Source organism: Panulirus ornatus, chromosome 27, assembly GCF_036320965.1.
Source record: "Panulirus ornatus isolate Po-2019 chromosome 27, ASM3632096v1, whole genome shotgun sequence".
NCBI classification, from domain to species: domain Eukaryota; kingdom Metazoa; phylum Arthropoda; class Malacostraca; order Decapoda; family Palinuridae; genus Panulirus; species Panulirus ornatus.
In genome coordinates, this window is record NC_092250.1 from 1,372,142 (window position 1) to 1,391,800 (window position 19,659).

The window sequence follows — 19,659 nt, forward strand, 5'->3', positions numbered from 1 at the left end:
TCTACAGACAGACAGAGAAACAGACAGACGTAAAGTTGACAGTTAAATAACCCTCATAGACCCTTGTATCGGCGGGATAGAAGGAATAAATAAAATATATATATATATATATATATATATATATATATATATATATATATATATATATATATATATATATATAAGCATTGAAGCGTTGGATGATGTTGAGATGGAAGCGCCAATTATGTACATACAAACAAGACCAGGTGTTTACGTAGGTATATAGAGAGCCATGTGTAATTGCTTGGACTCTTGTGTTGACTGAACACCTCCACTTCAGCCAGCATTGTGGACACACTCACTCATGAACACACCTTTTTTTGCAGAGAGCTTCAGAAATGTGTCCTTGTTAATGGTGTATAATTGCCCCCATTACCATGCGTCTGCCTCATTGGTTAACACTTGACCTGTGCTCGTGTAAACCACTGTGATGACGAGGTCATTAGCCTAGCCTGGGGTCGTAATTGGCACTACTGTGTCAACTATCGTTACCATCCTGTTTAACAACCAAGGAACAGGAGTGCAGACTACGCCACCATATCGTGAACGTAATGATATACACAACATCAATTGTTTGTTTAGATAGTTACTGAACTGAAACCCAGAGAGGCACAGAGTGGATAAAGAATACATGTTCTTTATCAACACATTGCATTAATCATTGTACAGTATTTACAATGAAATCTCCTCCCTTGATATATACTCGATTTGATGATTACCTGATTAATCATCATTGCTCACAATGTATCTGTTTAACACTGCCATCATATACATAGATTTTATGGTTAAAAAGTCTAAGGTAATATTTTTTATTTTCAGAGCATGTTAAAAAGATATATTGGGTTTTTCTGTTATATTTAAACGTATAATAATATCTTGTGTGAAATCGTATTGTATGACTATATCATGTTAAACGAGGTGTAGTTAACGATTGTGTCATTTAAATGATAGTTGACCCATGTTAAGTCATCTAGATTGTAATTAAGACACACACGTTAGCTAGGGAACTGAGAAACTGTAATAATAAGACAGTCGTTATGTTGTTAGGGTTTTAATTGCTTCCATAGGTAATTAACCGAGGCTAGACGTAGTCAACACGCTCATGATTTTTAACTACCTTTGACCCTTGTTTATATGGGTCGTTTGGATGTTAGCTCTCTGACCCTCTTATGTTCTATGACCCTATTGTTTCTTTGATGTTCTCTCTCTCTCTCTCTCTCTCTCTCTCTCTCTCTCTCTCTCTCTCTCTCTCTCTCTCTCTCTCTCTCTCTCTCTCTCTCTCTCTCTCTCTCTCTCTCTCTCTCTCTTGTGTATGGTCGTTTGGCGCACCTTGGAACAACCCATCTCCAGCTTCAGTAGTTAGCGGTAGATGGCGTCAGCGTTGAGGCGCAGGTAACCACAAGTCTCTGTGATTTATTTCCGTTTTATGTAAAAAGGGTTCAACCCCCCCCCCCTCCCCCCACCCCACCATCCCCCACCCATGCTGCTGCTGAAGCCCAATCCAATTGCCTGGAGATGGTTGTTGTTTTGTTTGTCTATAGAAACAGGTTGAAAATACTAGTGGTAGTAGTAGTTGTAGTAGTAGTAGTAGTAGTAGTAGTAGTGGTAGTATATTTCTAGGTTTGGGGTATTAAGTGGAAGCTGTGGAGGGGAGGGAGGGAGGGGGGGGGGTGCTTGGCAATCTTTCCTGTCCCCCCCCCTCCTCCCCCCCTCCTCCTCCTCCTCCTCCTCCTCCTCCTCCTTCCGCCTTCCTGTATTACCACTTGCCAAAAGTAGAAGCGCAGGAAGGAGCCAAGTGAGGATTTCTCCCCCTAGGTCTTCTGTCATCTGGTTCGTGACGCCATATGAACATATTTAAGACTTCGTTGTGAGACAGGAAATGTGTGTGTGTGTGTGTGTGTGTGTGTGTGTGTGTGTGTGTGTGTGTGTGTATGTGTGTGTGTGTGTGTGTGTGTGTGTGTGTGTGTGTGTAGACCTACCGTAACAGTAAAATACTTTATGAAATATATTTCCATATTGATCCTGTATATTTTTCGCCACCACGTATGTACCACAGTTAACCCCCTGCCACACCACCCACCCGCCCGGGGTCTCCTACCACAATCCACCACCATCCACCTAATCCACTGCCGGACCTCCTCCTCCTTGCCTCCACACAGCTTCCACCGCTATCAACACACTCTTCCACCTCCGCCTCTAGCCCCTCCACACACACACACACACACACACACACACCGTCGTAACGACACAAACAACCCCCCCCTCTCCCCCTCCCCTCACCCCCACAGTTGCATCGTAATCAACATCTTTCTTCCATTCCTCTTCCCACAACAGGGCGTTTAAAACATGGCGACCGACCATATCGCCACATTGGTCGCTGCTGCAAACGACCGAAGCGGCAACTCCTCCACCTCCTCCACCTCCTCCACCACGACGACGACCACCACCACGACCAAGGGGAACGACAGCTCGAGGGAAAGGGGGATCGAAGACGCGGTCTCGAAGCTTCTGGAAGGTAAGGGTGAACCGTGCAGCCTTGACTAGTGTCTCGTAGCCCTTATGAACCCTTGGTCACATCACATAGTTATAACTTCACAACACCTTCAACTATACCTGGTTGTTAGGTCAACTGAACCCTACATACAACATGGTTCAGTATGCCTTATTCTCGTATACGTTAACACCAGAGCTATGTCGTATACATATGTATGATTATTCATTATGTATAAGACTTATTATGACACCCATGTTTGATCAGAATATTGTGGATATAATATCTGTTATCTATTTCTATATTTCTTCTTTCTATGTCTAGTGCTTTATCGCTATGCCGGATAACCATGTATGATTTATTCCTTATGTAAGATGTATTACGCATGTATTGTTAGATCAGGATGGTGTACATTTATCATTTATCTTCCATGATAATTTGTTTATGTGTCTAGTGTTATGTGATGGTCAGTAGGCCACCTCATCATCACCTCATTACTGACTGCCCCGTCAACTTACCCACAGATCTGCGTCATGCGTCGTGCGTCATGCGTAAATTATTTAACAAACTTTATATCGAGTTCGAAGTAATTTTGTTATCCGTAATTACTGCGTTCCATTGACCGTGGTTAAATCGTAATGTTATTATATCGTCATTAGATTAATGACGATAGCGATAGATTATGATAATAATGATAATAGCGATAACGTAATAATAATAATAGAAAATTAACGATAATAATTGAATGTTGATCACGATAATTGCGACTCCATGATGATAATGATAACGATCAATGATATTCACTATAATGCAACCAGGGACTGTAAGTAGTGAACTTACACACAATACAAACACTAAGATCATAAGAAGGATAAATGTATATAGTGTATGATACAGTATTGTATCATTATAAGGTAATTGTACTGTTGCTTTTGATGTATATATATATATATATATATATATATATATATATATATATATATATATATATATATATATAAACGGGTGTGTGTGTGTGTGTATGTGTGTGTGTGTGTGTGTGTATGTGTGTGTGTGTGTGTGTGTGTGTGTGTGGGTCAGCCCACACTGAGGGCTGGGTTCGTCTATACAAACTAACATACACATTTGGAATTACGTCTCTGGCTTTGATCTAAGGATAGTTAGACGTTGGTAGCTGACGTACTGGCTGTACGAATTACGTCGGAGGTCATACGAATGACGTATTTACGAGGGTTGTATGTTGAGACGGCCTGTTGTGCACAGAGAGAGAGAGAGAGAGAGAGAGAGAGAGAGAGAGAGAGAGAGAGAGAGAGAGAGAGAGGGAATGTTTCAAGGATGCCTTTATCCTGGAGGAGGAGGAGGTGTGCCAGATGTGGGCCTTTATATTTTAAAGACTTGGGGCTTTATTTTCTTTATAATAACAGTCTGTGTATATTATTAAGACGTTTTGATACACCTGTATGGCGGTGGGAGAGACATTATCTCTCGCTACCTCGTCTCGAATTGTAATCCTTTCGACTGGGGAATAAAAAAAGGATATTCCAGGCTCCCATGTACTGGATCCATGCCATGGAATTCTGGAAAAAAAAATAACAGATCTGCGAAAGTTTCCAGCTGATCAGGACTCGTTGATGAAGCCTGTGTACACACAGACACGCAGACATACAGACAGACACAACCACGTAAGGTTTCATGGATCCGTTACACAACCGTGACGCTGAAATGACTGAACTACAGTGATGACTTTCTAGGACGAGTGTTCTGCCCTCCCTCAGGCAACCCCAGCAGATATCCTTCACCGTAGGATACCCAGTGATGCATCATATTGCCTTGGGTCAATGAAGCCTCATTAGCCCTTATTAGAACCCTTTTCGTACGTGATGATGGACTTTTTACATACTGGCAGAGTTCTCAGTATTTGAACCCCTTGAGCACAACGGTGCGTACCTTCCGTGCGTACTTTTCATGCGTACCGTTCGTGCGTAGGCTTGGTTATTGACCTGAGGTCACGGGGGGTCATAATAAAGGACTGTGCCGTCAGGCTCCAAAAGATTAATTTCGATCCTCAAACTAGGGAAATAAAAGCGTCTACCTAACCATTTCTAGATGAATGAGTCTTTGCGTCAGCGAGCACAACCCCTTTAAAAAAAATGACCAAAGAAAAACGTCTGTAGATATTTCTAGTGGGTGTATTTACCTCAGCGGGAATATACAATAAAAAAACGCCCTGTGGTTATTGAAATAAGACCTAAGACATGGGCCATGAAGGGCGCCCAGTTGAATGTTTATAGAGTAGCGTTAGTCACTGTTTAAATTGTCGTTTAAACAAACCTCATACGATATCTTTTTATCAAAAACTCCTCTCCATCACTCACTGCCACAGAGGGGACACCTATAGACCAGAGGAGGGGAAAAAAGGGGTGGAATATCTCCATCCCTTTGTATAGTTAGCTGCCGCTGAACACCTTTCATTTCATCCTGAAGAAGGAAAGAAAAAATTGCGCTGGCGGGCGGGCGGGCGGGCGGTCGTGTTCAGCCCTCACCGTTGGTGTGTCTGAGTGTAGCCTCCTGTGTTTACATCTCCCGCCTGTATTGACCTCCTAAACCATCCTCCCGGGTATTTTGATTCGGAGATGATGTAAGAGATCGATCAGCGCTCCCCTCTAATATTGATCATTACTGTTTATTTATATTTATCCCGTCAAACAACGCGGTGTAAAAGTCAGACTAGTGGCACCGTCCGGCGCTGTGTGGTAAGCAGATCGGGTTAATGACAGTTGACAGATTGCATGACGCCTTTTCAAATAATCACTTGGCTCGGGGCGGTAATCACTCGGTTTATTATGCCTGCTTTATGGTCTATTTGGGTTCAAAGACGCTCATACACACCCGGCCAGAGGCAACGGGCCACCCCTTCACTATGACGTCTGGTGGTTGGTATAGCTGCCGCTGCTTCCCTTACCGTGGAATTGCCTTGAAGACGCGCGCATCTCTAACCTTAGTCATTGGACGTACGCTAATAGTCCGGTAGCTTCGTTGGCGGGAACTTCATATTCGTGATTATTTGAGCTAGGAATGGACTGTAGCAATCACGTTTCAGCTTCGTAATTAATTGTTTTCTTATTACTTGATGTTGAATAAGATATGGAAGGGACAGTGTGTGTGTGTGTGTGTGTGTGTGTGTGTGTGTCGTATCTAGGGTATGGCAGGTTTGGTTTTGTGTGATGAAAAAGAAACTCGCCTATTTTTCAACTATAGTCATATGTTGCTACTATCTCTTCCCTTACCGCTTCTACGTTACAATTTTGATCAAATAAATCTTTAAGAGTTTATATAGATTTAAATTTGGCCTAACTGTTCAACAGTTTATAATTACACTGTATATATTTTTATATACATCCACTGTATGTACATTTTTAATCAAGCCTAGGGGCACAATTTCAGTGCTTGCCATAGGCGCTGTTTCCCCTACATACGACCCTGAATAGTTAGTGGTATTTTTTTAGCTCAAAATACATCTTGTTTTAAAGCTGAGAGATAAGATATTCAAACACATCTATACTCGAAATTATCATGGAAAATATATCATAATTCTCTCAGTTACCGATACATACCCAGTAAATACAATGCAAAGGAGCAGAAAATATTTTAAAATTTGATTTCTTTTAACAGCTTAATTAAGTGTCAATAAGATTAATTAAGTGTCATTAACATTTCTATGATACTTTACTGTATTGAAGCGTCTTGCATACAGTTTTCTATGTAACGAAATATGTAATTTACATCCGCAGTATCTGTCTATCTCTCTCTCTCTCTCTCTCTCTCTCTCTCTCTCTCTCTCTCTATATATATATATATATATATATATATATATATATATATATATATATATATCCTGTGACGGGCTGGATCCCAGAACATTTCGTTAAGACGTGTGTGTAATTATAACGAGAGATGATAGCGAAGTGGGTGAGTGTTTGAGTGTTCGACCTTGGCTGGCCATCGCATCAGTACTGGTATAGTAATGACGATACAAGTCTTGATCCAGATTGATCATCAGGTTCACGACACAGTCACGACCCTATGATGTAGTTGTGAGTTGTAGTGAGACAAATGCGTCTTTAAAGACGTGGCAGAGTGAGGTGGAGGGAGAGGGTCGAGTCGCGTCATCAAGGGAGCGGAAATAGAGAAGTTGATTCCGGCCACCATGGAAGTGTATGTGTGGGTGTGTGGGTGGGTTTGTTTGTGGGTGTGGGTGGGCGGGGAGGCAGGCAAGTTAGTCCCCCCCAGATCAAACAAACTAAGTCGTCGACCCACCTCACACCAAACACGCCCATGTTAAACATCATGTGGGAGGGCGCCTCCACCTCTAGCCAGCCCCCTACCCCAAACCTCCATGATGCCCCCCTCCCCCCCCCCCTCGTCTGCCTCATGAACACCTACAGAAAAATAAACATTTTTGCCTCATATTAGTGAGTTTGGACTTGAGCGGGAAGGGAGGGAGCCTTTGCTAAACACTGGCTTCAATTTCAATGGTGAAGTAATTCTGTACTGACATGGTAGAGAGACGAGATGATTACTTTTTTTCTTTTGTGAAGAATGAGTGACAAATAATAGTTCTTTGGTTTGTAAGAATAATGAACAATGTACTTATTAAGATTCCCTTTATTTATAAATTCAATGAAAGATGGAATTCTGAAATACAACAGCCATCATTGCCTATTCTGTTGTTTCAAAATTGTTTATATATCTCTGTAGAAGCTTATATATATATAATTAATGTCACTCTCGTACACTCTCTCCCTGGGGATAGGGGAGAAAGAATACTTCCCACGTATTCCCTGCGTGTCGTAGAAGGCGACTAAAAGGGGAGGGAGCGGGGGGCTGGAAATCCTCCCCTCTCTTTTTTTTTTTCCAAGAGAAGGAACAGAGAAGGGAGCCAGGTGAGGATATTCCCTCAAAGGCCCAGTCCTCTGTTCTTAACGCTACCTCGCTAATGCGGGAAATGGCGAATAGTATGAAAAAAAAAATATATGTGTGTGTGTGTGTGTGTGTGTGTGTGTGTATCTTTTTTCTTTACGTGGCAAATCATTGACTAGGTGTTGAAATTCCTTGAGGAGGTCATTTTGACGCTACGTTTTCGCTTGAGAACAGCATCATGTGTGGGGTAATTATAATGCCTCCGTCCTCCCCCCCCCCCCCCAGCACAGCATTATGTGCGGGGTTTATTATAATGCCTCCGTCCTCCCCCCCAGCAGGTTATGACTGGACTATGTTACCCATGACCCAGAAGTCTTCCCTGAAGCACCGCGCCCACATCAAGAGACCCATGAACGCCTTCATGGTGTGGGCCCAGGCCGCGCGACGCAAGCTGGCTGACCAGTACCCACAGCTGCACAATGCTGAGCTCTCCAAGACCCTGGGGAAGGTGTGGAGGTAGGTGGTAGAGGTGTGGAGGTAGGTGGTAGGGTTGTGGAGGTAGGTGGTAGAGGTGTGGAGATAGATGGTAGAGGTGTGTTGTAGAGTGTGGAGGTAGGTGGTTGTGGTGTGGAGGTAGGTGGTAGAGGTGTGGAGGTAGGTGGTAGAGTCGTGGAGGTAGGTGGTAGAGGTGTGGAGGTAGGTGGTTGAGGTGTGGAGGTAGGTATTAGAGGTGTGGAAGTAGGTGGTAGAGGTGTGGAGGTAGGTGGTTGTGGTGTGGAGGTAGGTGGTTGTGGTGTGGAGGTAGGTGGTTGAGGTGTGGAGGTAGGTGGTAGAGGTGTGGAGGTAGGTGGTTGAGGTGTGGAGGTAGGTGGTAGAGGTGTGGAGGTAGGTGGTAGAGGTGTGGAGGTAGGTAGTAGAGTTTGGAGGTTGGTGGTTGAGGTGTGAAGGTAGGTGGTAGAGGTGTGGAGGTTTGGTGGTAGAGGTGTGGAGGTTTGGTGGTAGAGGTGTGGAGGTTTGGTGGTAGAGGTGTGGAGGCAGGTGGTAGAGGTGTGGAGGTAGGTGGTTGAGGTGTGGAGGTAGGTGGTAGAGTGTGGTAGAATGTGCCAGTTAAGGAGCAGGGACCTTTCTCAGCACACACACACACACACACACACACACACGCCATTATTTCTCACCGTCTTGGTCTACCATCTATCATGTCCTCTAAGAGGGAATACATTCATATATTCAACACATTTACGTTCTTTTTCTGCTGTGGAATTCGCCAGCGAGTGTGGCCGGACACTGCTGTTCCTTGAGAGTAGATTCCTGAAGTTTATATACATTCAAGATTATTTTTCTCAATGCTATCATTTGCAGTATTCACATTTCGTCATTTATCAAGTTTGCGAGAAATCCACAGGACAAAATTAACTTTGAAGGTCACTGGGGAAACAGTTAGTCTAGTCCTTGCTTATTATTTACAGCTTTTAAGTGCAGAATCTTCAGAACTATGTTGAGTTGCATGTGTGCTGAGAAAACTGTTAATCATAAAGTCCTTGTTTTCCTGGTATGAGAGTAGTGTACGTAGTATAACAAATAAACAGGCATAAACCACCATGCACGAAAGGAAAGGCATAAATAAAAACTTAAATAGAACTATACAAAGCTTAATCATATTATGAGCCTCAGACTTATATACAATACAAGCAAAGAAAATAATGTGGTCTTGATAGTGTTGACAACTCCAAGCAATGCAAGCAACAAGAAAGCAGGGGCAAAGTTTAACTTAGAAGAGAGTTCATTACCCAGTAAATATGTTAGGAGTAGAGATGAGAGGTAAGATATCACAGGAGAAATTAAATTCTTTTGTATGGGGATAGCAGGGAGTTATACTCAAGTAGTACACTGGTTCTGTAATGATGAACATGCCTTCACTCCTCATTATGTTCTGATTAACCCCTCCTGTTTCCACCACCATCTTCTCATCTTGCTGTCTACCACATTTTCCTTCTGTGTTCACCCTCAAAACTCTCACATCTATGTTCACCCTCAAAACTCTCACATCTGTGTTCACCCTCAAAACTCTCACATCTGTGTTCATCCTCAAAATTCTCACATCCTCTCCCTCTTCTACACTTTCATTAGTAATCATACCTTACCTCTGGACCATTTCTGATCCTTTGTTGTACATCCTTCACCATTCTCTGGCGGGGATGCCATATCCTCCCCACCTCCCACCTCATGTTGTTACCTCGTAATTTATACCTTGACCTGAAGACACTCACCTTCCAACAGAGTTCTGAGTGATGAGGAAAAATTACCATTCATCGAAGAGGCTGAACGACTTCGAACACAACACAAGAAGGACCACCCTGACTACAAGGTGTGTGTAGATGGGGTCACCTTCCCTTATATGCTTCGTGTGAGCTGCTGGGAATTGGATTGTGAGTGTGAATGAGAGAGAACTTCTGTGAGAGAGTAAAACATAGAAGCATGAGACACAGTGTCTGTGTGATATAAGAGAATGAGTGTGTGGTTGAGAGAGAGAGGGGTGGGAGAGTGTATTATATAGAGTGCAGTTATATGATGCTGAAGACACTCTAAGAGTGCATAAAACGTTGTTTGAATGAGAGAACATGTATTAGAGAGAATGAATATGTGTCACTGAAACAGAATTACTTTAAGGCAGTTTGTGAGTGAGACAGTATGCCAGAGAATGATTCATTAAGACTAAGACATTTCATTTTTGGTTGAATTATACATCAAACTTTTTTAGTGTACATAAGCTGGTCATTAGCCAACCTATTCAGAGCATGAAGCTTTTCCTATAAGAAAACAAATTACATAGTGTGTAGTCTTTATATTGCAGGTTTGCAGTTTTTATATGTATAGATCAACACATCATATTTTACAGAGGAATTACATTTACAGATATGCTGAAACTGGTTATGTTGGACTGAAAACACATCACAGATATAAATTTGATGTATATTTACATTAATATTTCTGTAAGATATTAGGATTTTGTAGTTAAATTTATGGCCCAAGTGGTTTATGAAGAATGAACATTTAAGTTCTGAGTTAGTACTTAGTACAATGATTCTCATGATTTATTATAAGCCACATGTAAGTCATAGAAAATATGATTTAACCTGAAACCAGTTACATTGTGCATGAAAAGTAATATAGTAGAAAAAATGTTACAGATGAATTATGAGATAAAACTAAAATTTCATTTAACAATAGAGTTGCCAGCTAAAATGAAACACAGTCATTAAAATTTTACTGAAGGAATGTGTTGAGTGTATGGAGTAAAACTTGAATGGTTTTGTTGATTTGAACATTATCACTTAAGCAAACATTTATGCCATAATATTCCGTCCCCAAACACCTGTGCAGGAAGAACCTAGTGCATTCCTAAGGGTATTAGGCTGCTCCATTTAGAGACTGTTGACATCCACCCATAACGGTCAGTTCCTGTTCCTAGTGTATTTTACCAGTTCGTATTCCTAGTGTATTCTCCAGAATATCATAATGATTGCCACTTCTTCCCTGCAGTACCAGCCACGTCGCCGCAAGCCACCCAAGAACCTCTCCAGCCTGATGGAGCCAGACCCTGGGGTACCTCCCATACCCTACCGCGTTCAGAGGTGAGTCACAGCCACAGGAATAAGGAGGAACAAATGGAGGAAGAGCACAGAGAAAATGAGACAGACATATTAAGTGCCTCATAACTCCACACCCACAAAGAAAGTTTTGAAGGACGAGAGACGAGCGTATGCCAGACTTTTTGCATGCAGAGGAAGTCACTTGCCCAAAGCTGAAGTACAATAATGAAATGAAGCTTTCTGTTTACAGGGCAGGAGGGTTGTAGGTAGGCTGGCTAGTTCAGAAGGCATGACATATCTTAGGACACTGGATACTGTTCTGGAATTGTCATCGGACATTTTTAAGGACTTTGTTAGCAGGCCAAATGGCTAAACACAGAAACTGCATTCTTTTTTCGCCCCTGACAATGTTTTTTTTTGAGTCGTGAAACTTGCCCCATTCAAGGCCATATAAGATGAAAGACAACCCTATTCCAGACTTAGAGGAAGAGAGGATATATGAAGGGAAGACAAAAGAATGAAGAGAATTCCACAACTAAGTTTTATGTTAATACGGAGGGTGGGTAGGTAGCTTTTAAAATACTGGGGTAATGATGCTGGACAGGACTGAACAGTGTTGACCTTCGTTATTCCCTTAATTGAGTAGGACTGGATAATATCTGCTTATTATGATCCATAGCATTAGAAGCTTATTTTAATATCATTGGGCGAGGTCACCGGAATTAAGGATTATCTTTCTTTTTAATGAGGAAACATTTGAGATGAAAATAGACGCCATATTTGTGTTTACATCCAACACATTCCAGATAGCTGCGCGCGCATCTTGTCATGCGAAAAGAAGGCGTATTCAGTTGTCTTCGTTTATGCGGCTATATTCGTAGTCCTTTCTTGTAACAAAAGACATGACATACTCTATTGTACAACATAACGTAACACCATCACTTGGAACTTTAGTAAACGTTCATCAGCCAAAACCCGTCCAAAATCCACCCATTAAACAAAAAAGTACATTATTTTTGCAGTAGCTCCTCGTTAATTGTCACTAATTTCTTATCAGAAAATGCCATGTAGCTACGGTGGGGAAAGCTGTACAAATAGAATAACATAAGTATCTATCGTTTTACTGAATGACGAATGTAAAAAATGTGATCGAAAAGTGAGGCAGTGTTAGATAGATGCCATTGGGCGTTAATATTGGGAAACACATATGTGGAGGACTCTTCATCTTTATTTATTTTCATCTTTAACTAATTACGATTTTCACTTCATTACTTCCATACTATTCTAACCATACATTGAATTCCAAGTGATATTGGTGAAAAGTAAAAATGAGAAATTTCAGTTATTTAAAAGAACGGAAAACACTAAATTCCTGTTAAAATCCGTGCATTCAAATCAAAGAAAAACCTAACTTGATTTAACAAATTTTACCCCTCTGACTAGAGTCTAGTGACTTTATATGCTTCCTGGCGTATGCATAAGATATTTCATTCCTTCTTTATCTCTGTGCTTCATTGAAACCAAAGATTTGTGAAGGATTCACATCGGATTCAGAGCAGATTCAGCGGCCATGATCGTTCTTTTAGGCAATTGAGGCACGAGCCGGATCAGCACGTGCTGTAATGGCGGCCTAACTATGTATGACCCTGACCTGTGTTTGTGTGTGAAAAAAAGAAAATATTAAGATAGCATCTATAAACAATGGTTGGGATGGCAGTGCAAGCATTCCTGGGTGGATATGTCACATCGTAGCTGAGGTAAGCCAGGCAGGAAGCTCTGAATTAGCCACAGGGAACAGAAATTGGGTCACCGGTACGTCTGTGGTTCAGCCACAGTCTGTGTACTAGTTGGCACGACGTGACCAAGTTTGAAAAAGTGGTGCATTTTGCGTGCTTACCATTAAAGTATTGGGCTCTAAAGTACACTTATAAGTGTAGTGTTAGGGAGATTTTACGGCATAGTCAATTATGTTCATTGTTAGACTAATAGTTATAACTACGGTATTGCATGAGACCCATTGAAGGCCCCAACAACAAGCTGTATTTTTCTGGTCTGGTCTCTTCCCATGACGTGTGTCATGTTTGAAATTACTGTAGCTTTACATGGTTTGGCTGGCATGCTCATTTACAGAGAGGTTTGACAAGCTGTTGGTCAGTGGGTTCGCCTGCCTTGTGGTGCACCCACCCCCCACTAATTTAAATAACCCAGGTAACATTATCCAACACTATTAGGTGGTGTAGTTCGGTCAGCAGCACAGAAGGCTGCGAGTGAGGAGAAAGTGTAGTGCTGGTTGAGGCCTGCACGACACGTTGGTCAAAGGTCCTCTCCGTCAACATGGACAACGGTGCTCATCAGAGCAGTGAAATACATCATCTGTTGTATAACTAGTCTGGTTTTGATGGATCATCATTTTAGGAAATGACATTAAAGCTGTTCAAGTAATGTCTCCTTTGTCATCTCCCCCCCCCCCTTCTCTTGACTAGCTTATTGTAGACTGTACAACAAAAGTTTTTTTTTATTCCTCAAACTGTTTCAGGAAGTTAGGGCGTATCTTGCAGGTATATCCTCACACACATGGAGGGAAGGTGAAACAATACACTAACATTCCAGGATTCACTGAGCATGATGACTGAAACAGAAGAGGAAACAAGATGATGCTAAAAACTACTTTTTTCAGGCATAAAGTAGTTGTCAGTGTCTTTGATCTCCATATATTGATTCCAATTGTATTGTGCCTCAGTCTTTGTACAGTGGTACTCCAGAAATTTTGAAGAGTACCGGAACTAACGTGTAGACCTCCATGTATGTGTTGTCTTTAATGCCAGAGTGATGAGCAACATTAAGCAACTATTTACAGTAAGGAAATTACTCCATTTAGGCCAGTAACTGGATATAAATAATCCTTGTAAAGGAGGTGGTTCAGGGAATTGAAGGTTTGACGCTGTAGTTAGCAGTGTTTGCAGTTTTAATGTTTAGGCTTTCACTATGCCTTTTCCCCTAAAATAGTTTTGTACATTCTTCTTTGGTAACATTACTTTATACGTTTATTTTATGATTAGAAAGATTTAAGTTTCCATCATGTCTTTTTATCAATTTGTACTTATTCAGCTCAAAGTTTTGATAAGAGCAGATTAAGCATAGATTAAGTACAAAGTAGACTTTGTCTGGTTTATTTTCCTACATTTTGGTCTTGATATCTTAGATTTTAAGGTAACATAGATTTTATGTTTAAATGTTTAATTTATAACTAAGGCCCATTGGTACAAGAGTATGTGAGGTTTAAATGCCACCAGTCATATCTCCATGGGGTTGCTTTTACCCTGGGGTTTCCACACGGGAAGGTTATAAGAGGTTCTTCCCAGAGCTAGATTCATAGGTTTACTAGTTTGGTCTTTCATTAATAGTGCATGTTTTTAGATTTCATATTATGCTTGTGCTTTTACACTATTGAATGTTTTTACCTTAAATATGAGTCAGTTGGAAAAATGCATTGATAAGAGTTCTTGTAACCACAGTGGGTAATGTTTTGTCTAGTTGGAAAAATGCATTGATAAGAGTTCTTGTAACCACAGTGGGTAATGTTTTGTCTCTCCACAGTGGGTTGATGGGCAGTAGTGGGGGTTATTGCCCTGCTATGGGGATGAGCATGGCCCTCCCACCTTCCCACGCCCATGCCGCACCGCCTACACCACCCAAGACCCCACAGCAGCAGCATAACATACGGTGAGCTGTGTGAAGGTGTAACTTTTATGTTGTGGTTAACAGTGTCTGGAATACACTATCCCTTTATGTTATCAGGGTATATTAGGAAATCCCTGAAATATGAATTAATTATTGCTTCTTAGACTCAAATGTATATCTGTATTCTTTTCTGGTGCATTTGGCATATGATCAACAAGGCCATTACCATTTTGTAGGGCAGCATTTGGTGCCTCAGAGCAGCACTTTCATACAGTAGAGAAGGGATAATTCCTTTGGAGCAAGAAAGTACTCCGTGAGACTGTGATTCTTTTTTAATAGACAGTGACACCACATCATCACTGAAGGTGAATTTTCATCGGAGGTGCAGTTGCTTGCAGTTGGAGTCTGTTAATACCTAAATTAATATATTTATTTTATTATAGTTGATTGCTGTTTTCTGCATCAGAGTTAGTGCCAAAAACAGATGAAAAAATGGCCCATCCACTCATATACAAATATATATATATATATATATATACATAAACACCCATACACACATACATACACAGACATATACATATATGCACATGTACATATTAATATTTGCTAGCCTTCATCCATTCCTGGCACTACCCTGTTCCACAGGAAACAGCATTGCTATCCCCTGCCTCAATGAGGTGGCACCAGGAAAACACAAAAAGGCCACATTCGTTCTCAGTCTCTAGTTATCATGTGTAATGCACAGAAACCACAGCTCCCTGTCCAAATGGATTTGTATGTAGCATTTATGGATCTGGAGAAGGCATATGATAGAGTTGATAGAGATGCTCTGTGGAAGGTATTAAGAATATATGGTGTGGGAGGCAAGTTGTTAGAAGCAGTGAAAAGTTTTTATCGAGGATGTAAGGCATGTGTACATGTAGGAAGAGAGGAAAGTGATTGGTTCTCAGCGAATGTAGGTTTGCGGCCGGGGTGTGTGATGTCTCCATGGTTGTTTAATTTGTTTATGGATGGGGTTGTTAGGGAGGTGAATGCAAGAGTTTTGGAAAGAGGGGCAAGTATGAAGTCTGTTGTGGATGAGAGAGCTTGGGAAGTGAGTCAGTTGTTGTTCGCTGATGATACAGTGCTGGTGGCTGATTCATGTGAGAAACTGCAGAAGCTGGTGGCTGAGTTTGGTAAAGTGTATGAAAGAAGAAAGTTAAGAGTAAATGTGAATAAGAGCAAAGTTATTAGGTACAGTAGGGTTGAGGGTCAAGTCAATTGGGAGGTGAGTTTGAATGGAGAAAGACTGGAGGAAGTAAAGTGTTTTAGATATCTGGGAGTGGATCTGGCAGCGGATGAAACCATGGAAGCGGAAGTGGATCATAGGGTGGGGGAGGGGGCGAAAATCTTAGGAGCCTTGAAGAATGTGTGGAAGTCGAGAACATTATCTCGGAAAGCAAATATGGGTATGTTTGAAGGAATAGTGGTTCCAACAATGTTGTATGGTTGCGAGGTGTGGGCTATGGATAGAGTTGTGCCTAGGAGGATGGATGTGCTGGAAATGAGAAGTTTGAGGACAATGTGTGGTGTGAGGTGGTTTGATCGAGTAAGTAACGTAAGGGTAAGAGAGATGTGTGGAAATAAAAAGAGCGTGGTTGAGAGAGCAGAAGAGGGGGTTTTGAAATGGTTTGGGCACATGGAGAGAATGAGTGAGGAAAGATTGACCAAGAGGATATATGTGTCGGAGGTGGAGGGAACGAGGAGAAGTGGGAGACCAAATTGGAGGTGGAAAGATGGAGTGAAAAAGATTTTGTGTGATCGGGGCCTGAACATGCAGGAGGGTGAAAGGAGAGCAAGGAATAGAGTAAATTGGATCGATGTGGTATACCGAGGTTGACGTGCTGTCAGTGGATTGAATCAGGGCATGTGAAGCGTCTGGGGTGGACCATGGAGGGCTGTGTGGGTGTGTATATTTGCGTGTGTGGACGTATGTATATGCATGTGTATGGGGATGGGTTGGGCCATTTATTTTGTCTGTTTCCTTGCGCTACCTCGCAAACGCGGGAGACAGCGACAAAGCAAAATATATATATATATATATATATATATATATATATATATATATATATATATAGGGGATAGGGGAGAAAGAATACTTCCCACGTATTCCCTGCGTGTCATAGAAGGCGACTAAAAGGGAAGGGAGCGGGGGGCTGGAAATCCTCCCCTCTCATTTTTTTTTTATTTTCCAAAAGAAGGAACAGAGAAGGGGGCCAGGTGAGGATATTCTCTCAAAGGCCCAGTCCTCTGTTCTTAACGCTACCTCGCTAATGCGGGAAATGGCAAATAGTATGAAGAAAAAAAATATACATACATATATATATATATATATATATATATATATATATATATATATATATATATATATTTTTTTTTTTTTTTTGCCGCTGTCTCCCGCATTTGCGAGGTAGCGCAAGGAAACAGACGAAAGAAATGGCCCAACTCACCCCCATACACATGTATATACATACGTCCACACACGCAAATATACATACCTACACAGCTTTCCATGGTTTACCCCAGACGCTTCACATGCCCTGATTCAATCCACTGACAGCACGTCAACCCCGGTATACCACATTGATCCAATTCACTCTATTCCTTGCCCTCCTTTCACCCTCCTGCATGTTCAGGCCCCGATCACACAAAATCTTTTTCACTCCATCTTTCCACCTCCAATTTGGTCTCCCACTTCTCCTCATTCCCTCCACCTCCAACACATATATCCTCTTGGTCAATCTTTCCTCACTCATTCTCTCCATGTGCCCAAACCATTTCAAAACACCCTCTTCTGCTCTCTCAACCACGCTCTTTTTATTTCCACACATCTCTCTTACCCTTACGTTACTTACTCAATCAAACCACCTCACACAACACATTGTCCTCAAACGTCTCATTTCCAGCACATCCATCCTCCTGCGCACAACTCTATCCATAGCCCATGCCTCGCAACCATACAACATTGTTGGAACCACTATTCCTTCAAACACCCATTTTTGCTTTCCGAGATAATGTTCTCGACTTCCACACATTCTTCAAGGCTCCTAGGATTTTTGCCCCCTCCCCCACCCTATGATCCACTTCCGCTTCCATGGTTCCATCCGCTGCCAGATCCACTCCCAGATATCTAAAACACTTCACTTCCTCCAGTTTTTCTCCATTCAAACTTACCTCCCAATTGACTTGACCCTCAACCCTACTGTACCTAATTACCTTGCTCTTATTCACATTTACTCTTAACTCTCTTCTTTCATACACTTTACCAAACTCAGTCACCAGCTTCTGCAGTTTCTCACATGAATCAGCCACCAGCGCTGTATCATCAGCGAACAACAACTGACTCACTTCCCAAGCTCTCTCATCCGCAACAGACTGCATAATTACCCCTCTTTCCAAAACTCTTGCATTCACCTCCCTAACAACTGCATCCATAAACAAATTAAACAACCATAGAGACATCACACACCCCTGCCGCAAACCTACATTCACTGAGAACCAATCACTTTCCATTCTTCCTACACGCACACATGCCTTACATCCTCAATAAAAACTTTTCACTGCTTCTAACAACTTGCCTCCCACACCATATATTCTTAATACCTTCCACGGAGCATCTCCATCATATGCTTTCTCCAGATCCGTAAATGCTACCTACAAATCCATTTGCTTTTCCAAGTATTTCTCACATACATTCTTCAAAGCAAACACCTGATCCACACATCCTCTACCACTTCTGAAACCACACTGCTCTTCCCCAATCTGATGTTCTGCACATGCCTTCACCCTCTCAATCAATACCCTCCCATATAATAAGAATATATGGTGTGGGAGGCAAGTTGTTAGAAGCAGTGAAAAGTTTTTATTGAGGATGTAAGGCATGTGTGCGTGTAGGAAGAATGGAAAGTGATTGGTTCTCAGTGAATGTAGGTTTGCGGCAGGGGTGTGTGATGTCTCCATGGTTGTTTAATTTGTTTATGGATGGGGTTGTTAGGGAGGTGAATGCAAGAGTTTTGGAAAGAGGGGCAAGTATGAAGTCTGTTGGGGATGAGAGAGCTTGGGAAGTGAGTCAGTTGTTGTTCGCTGATGATACAGCGCTGGTGGCTGATTCATGTGAGAAACTGCAGAAGCTGGTGACTGAGTTTGGTAAAGTGTGTGAAAGAAGAAAGTTAAGAGTAAATGTGAATAAGAGCAAGGTTATTAGGTACAGTAGGGTTGAGGGTCAAGTCAATTGGGAGGTGAGTTTGAATGGAGAAAAACTGGAGGAAATGAAGTGTTTTAGATATCTGGGAGTGGATCTGGCAGCGGATGGAACCATGGAAGCGGAAGTGGATCATAGGGTGGGGGAGGGGGCGAAAATTCTGGGAGCCTTGAAGAATGTGTGGAAGTCGAGAACATTATCTCGGAAAGCAAAAATGAGTATGTTTGAAGGAATAGTGGTTCCAACAATGTTGTATGGTTGCGAGGCGTGGGCTATGGATAGAGTTGTGCGCAGGAGGATGGATGTGCTGGAAATGAGATGTTTGAGGACAATGTGTGGTGTGAGGTGGTTTGATCGACTAAGTAACGTAAGGGTAAGAGAGATGTGTGGAAATAAAAAGAGCGTGGTTGAGAGAGCAGAAGAGGGTGTTTTGAAATGGTTTGGGCACATGGAGAGAATGAGTGAGGAAAGATTGACCAAGAGGATATATGTGTCGGAGGTGGAGGGAACGAGGAGAAGAGGGAGACCAAATTGGAGGTGGAAAGATGGAGTGAAAAAGATTTTGTGTGATCGGGGCCTGAACATGCAGGAGGGTGAAAGGAGGGCAAGGAATAGAGTGAATTGGAGCGATGTGGTATACCGGGGTTGACGTGCTGTCAGTGGATTGAATCGGGGCATGTGAAGCGTCTGGGGTAAACCATGGAAAGCTGTGTAGG

At 42.0% G+C, this 19,659-nt stretch overlaps 1 protein-coding gene across 5 annotated transcripts in view; it reads left to right on the top strand.

Annotated features, from left to right (window-relative positions):
- LOC139757521 (uncharacterized) overlaps positions 1 to 19,659 on the top strand; it is an 85,299-nt gene that overhangs the window by 42,424 nt on the left and 23,216 nt on the right. For 4 of the 5 annotated variants that reach the window (XM_071678045.1, XM_071678042.1, XM_071678043.1 and 1 more), the window contains exons 2-6: positions 2,356 to 2,536; positions 7,768 to 7,948; positions 9,710 to 9,797; positions 10,973 to 11,064; positions 14,620 to 14,745. In XM_071678045.1, the coding sequence (XP_071534146.1) occupies positions 2,368 to 2,536; positions 7,768 to 7,948; positions 9,710 to 9,797; positions 10,973 to 11,064; positions 14,620 to 14,745 (656 nt within the window). In that variant the 5' untranslated portion in view covers positions 2,356 to 2,367. The remainder of the gene's footprint in view (positions 1 to 2,355; positions 2,537 to 7,767; positions 7,949 to 9,709; positions 9,798 to 10,972; positions 11,065 to 14,619; positions 14,746 to 19,659) is intronic. The other variant, XM_071678046.1, reaches the window with a different exon arrangement.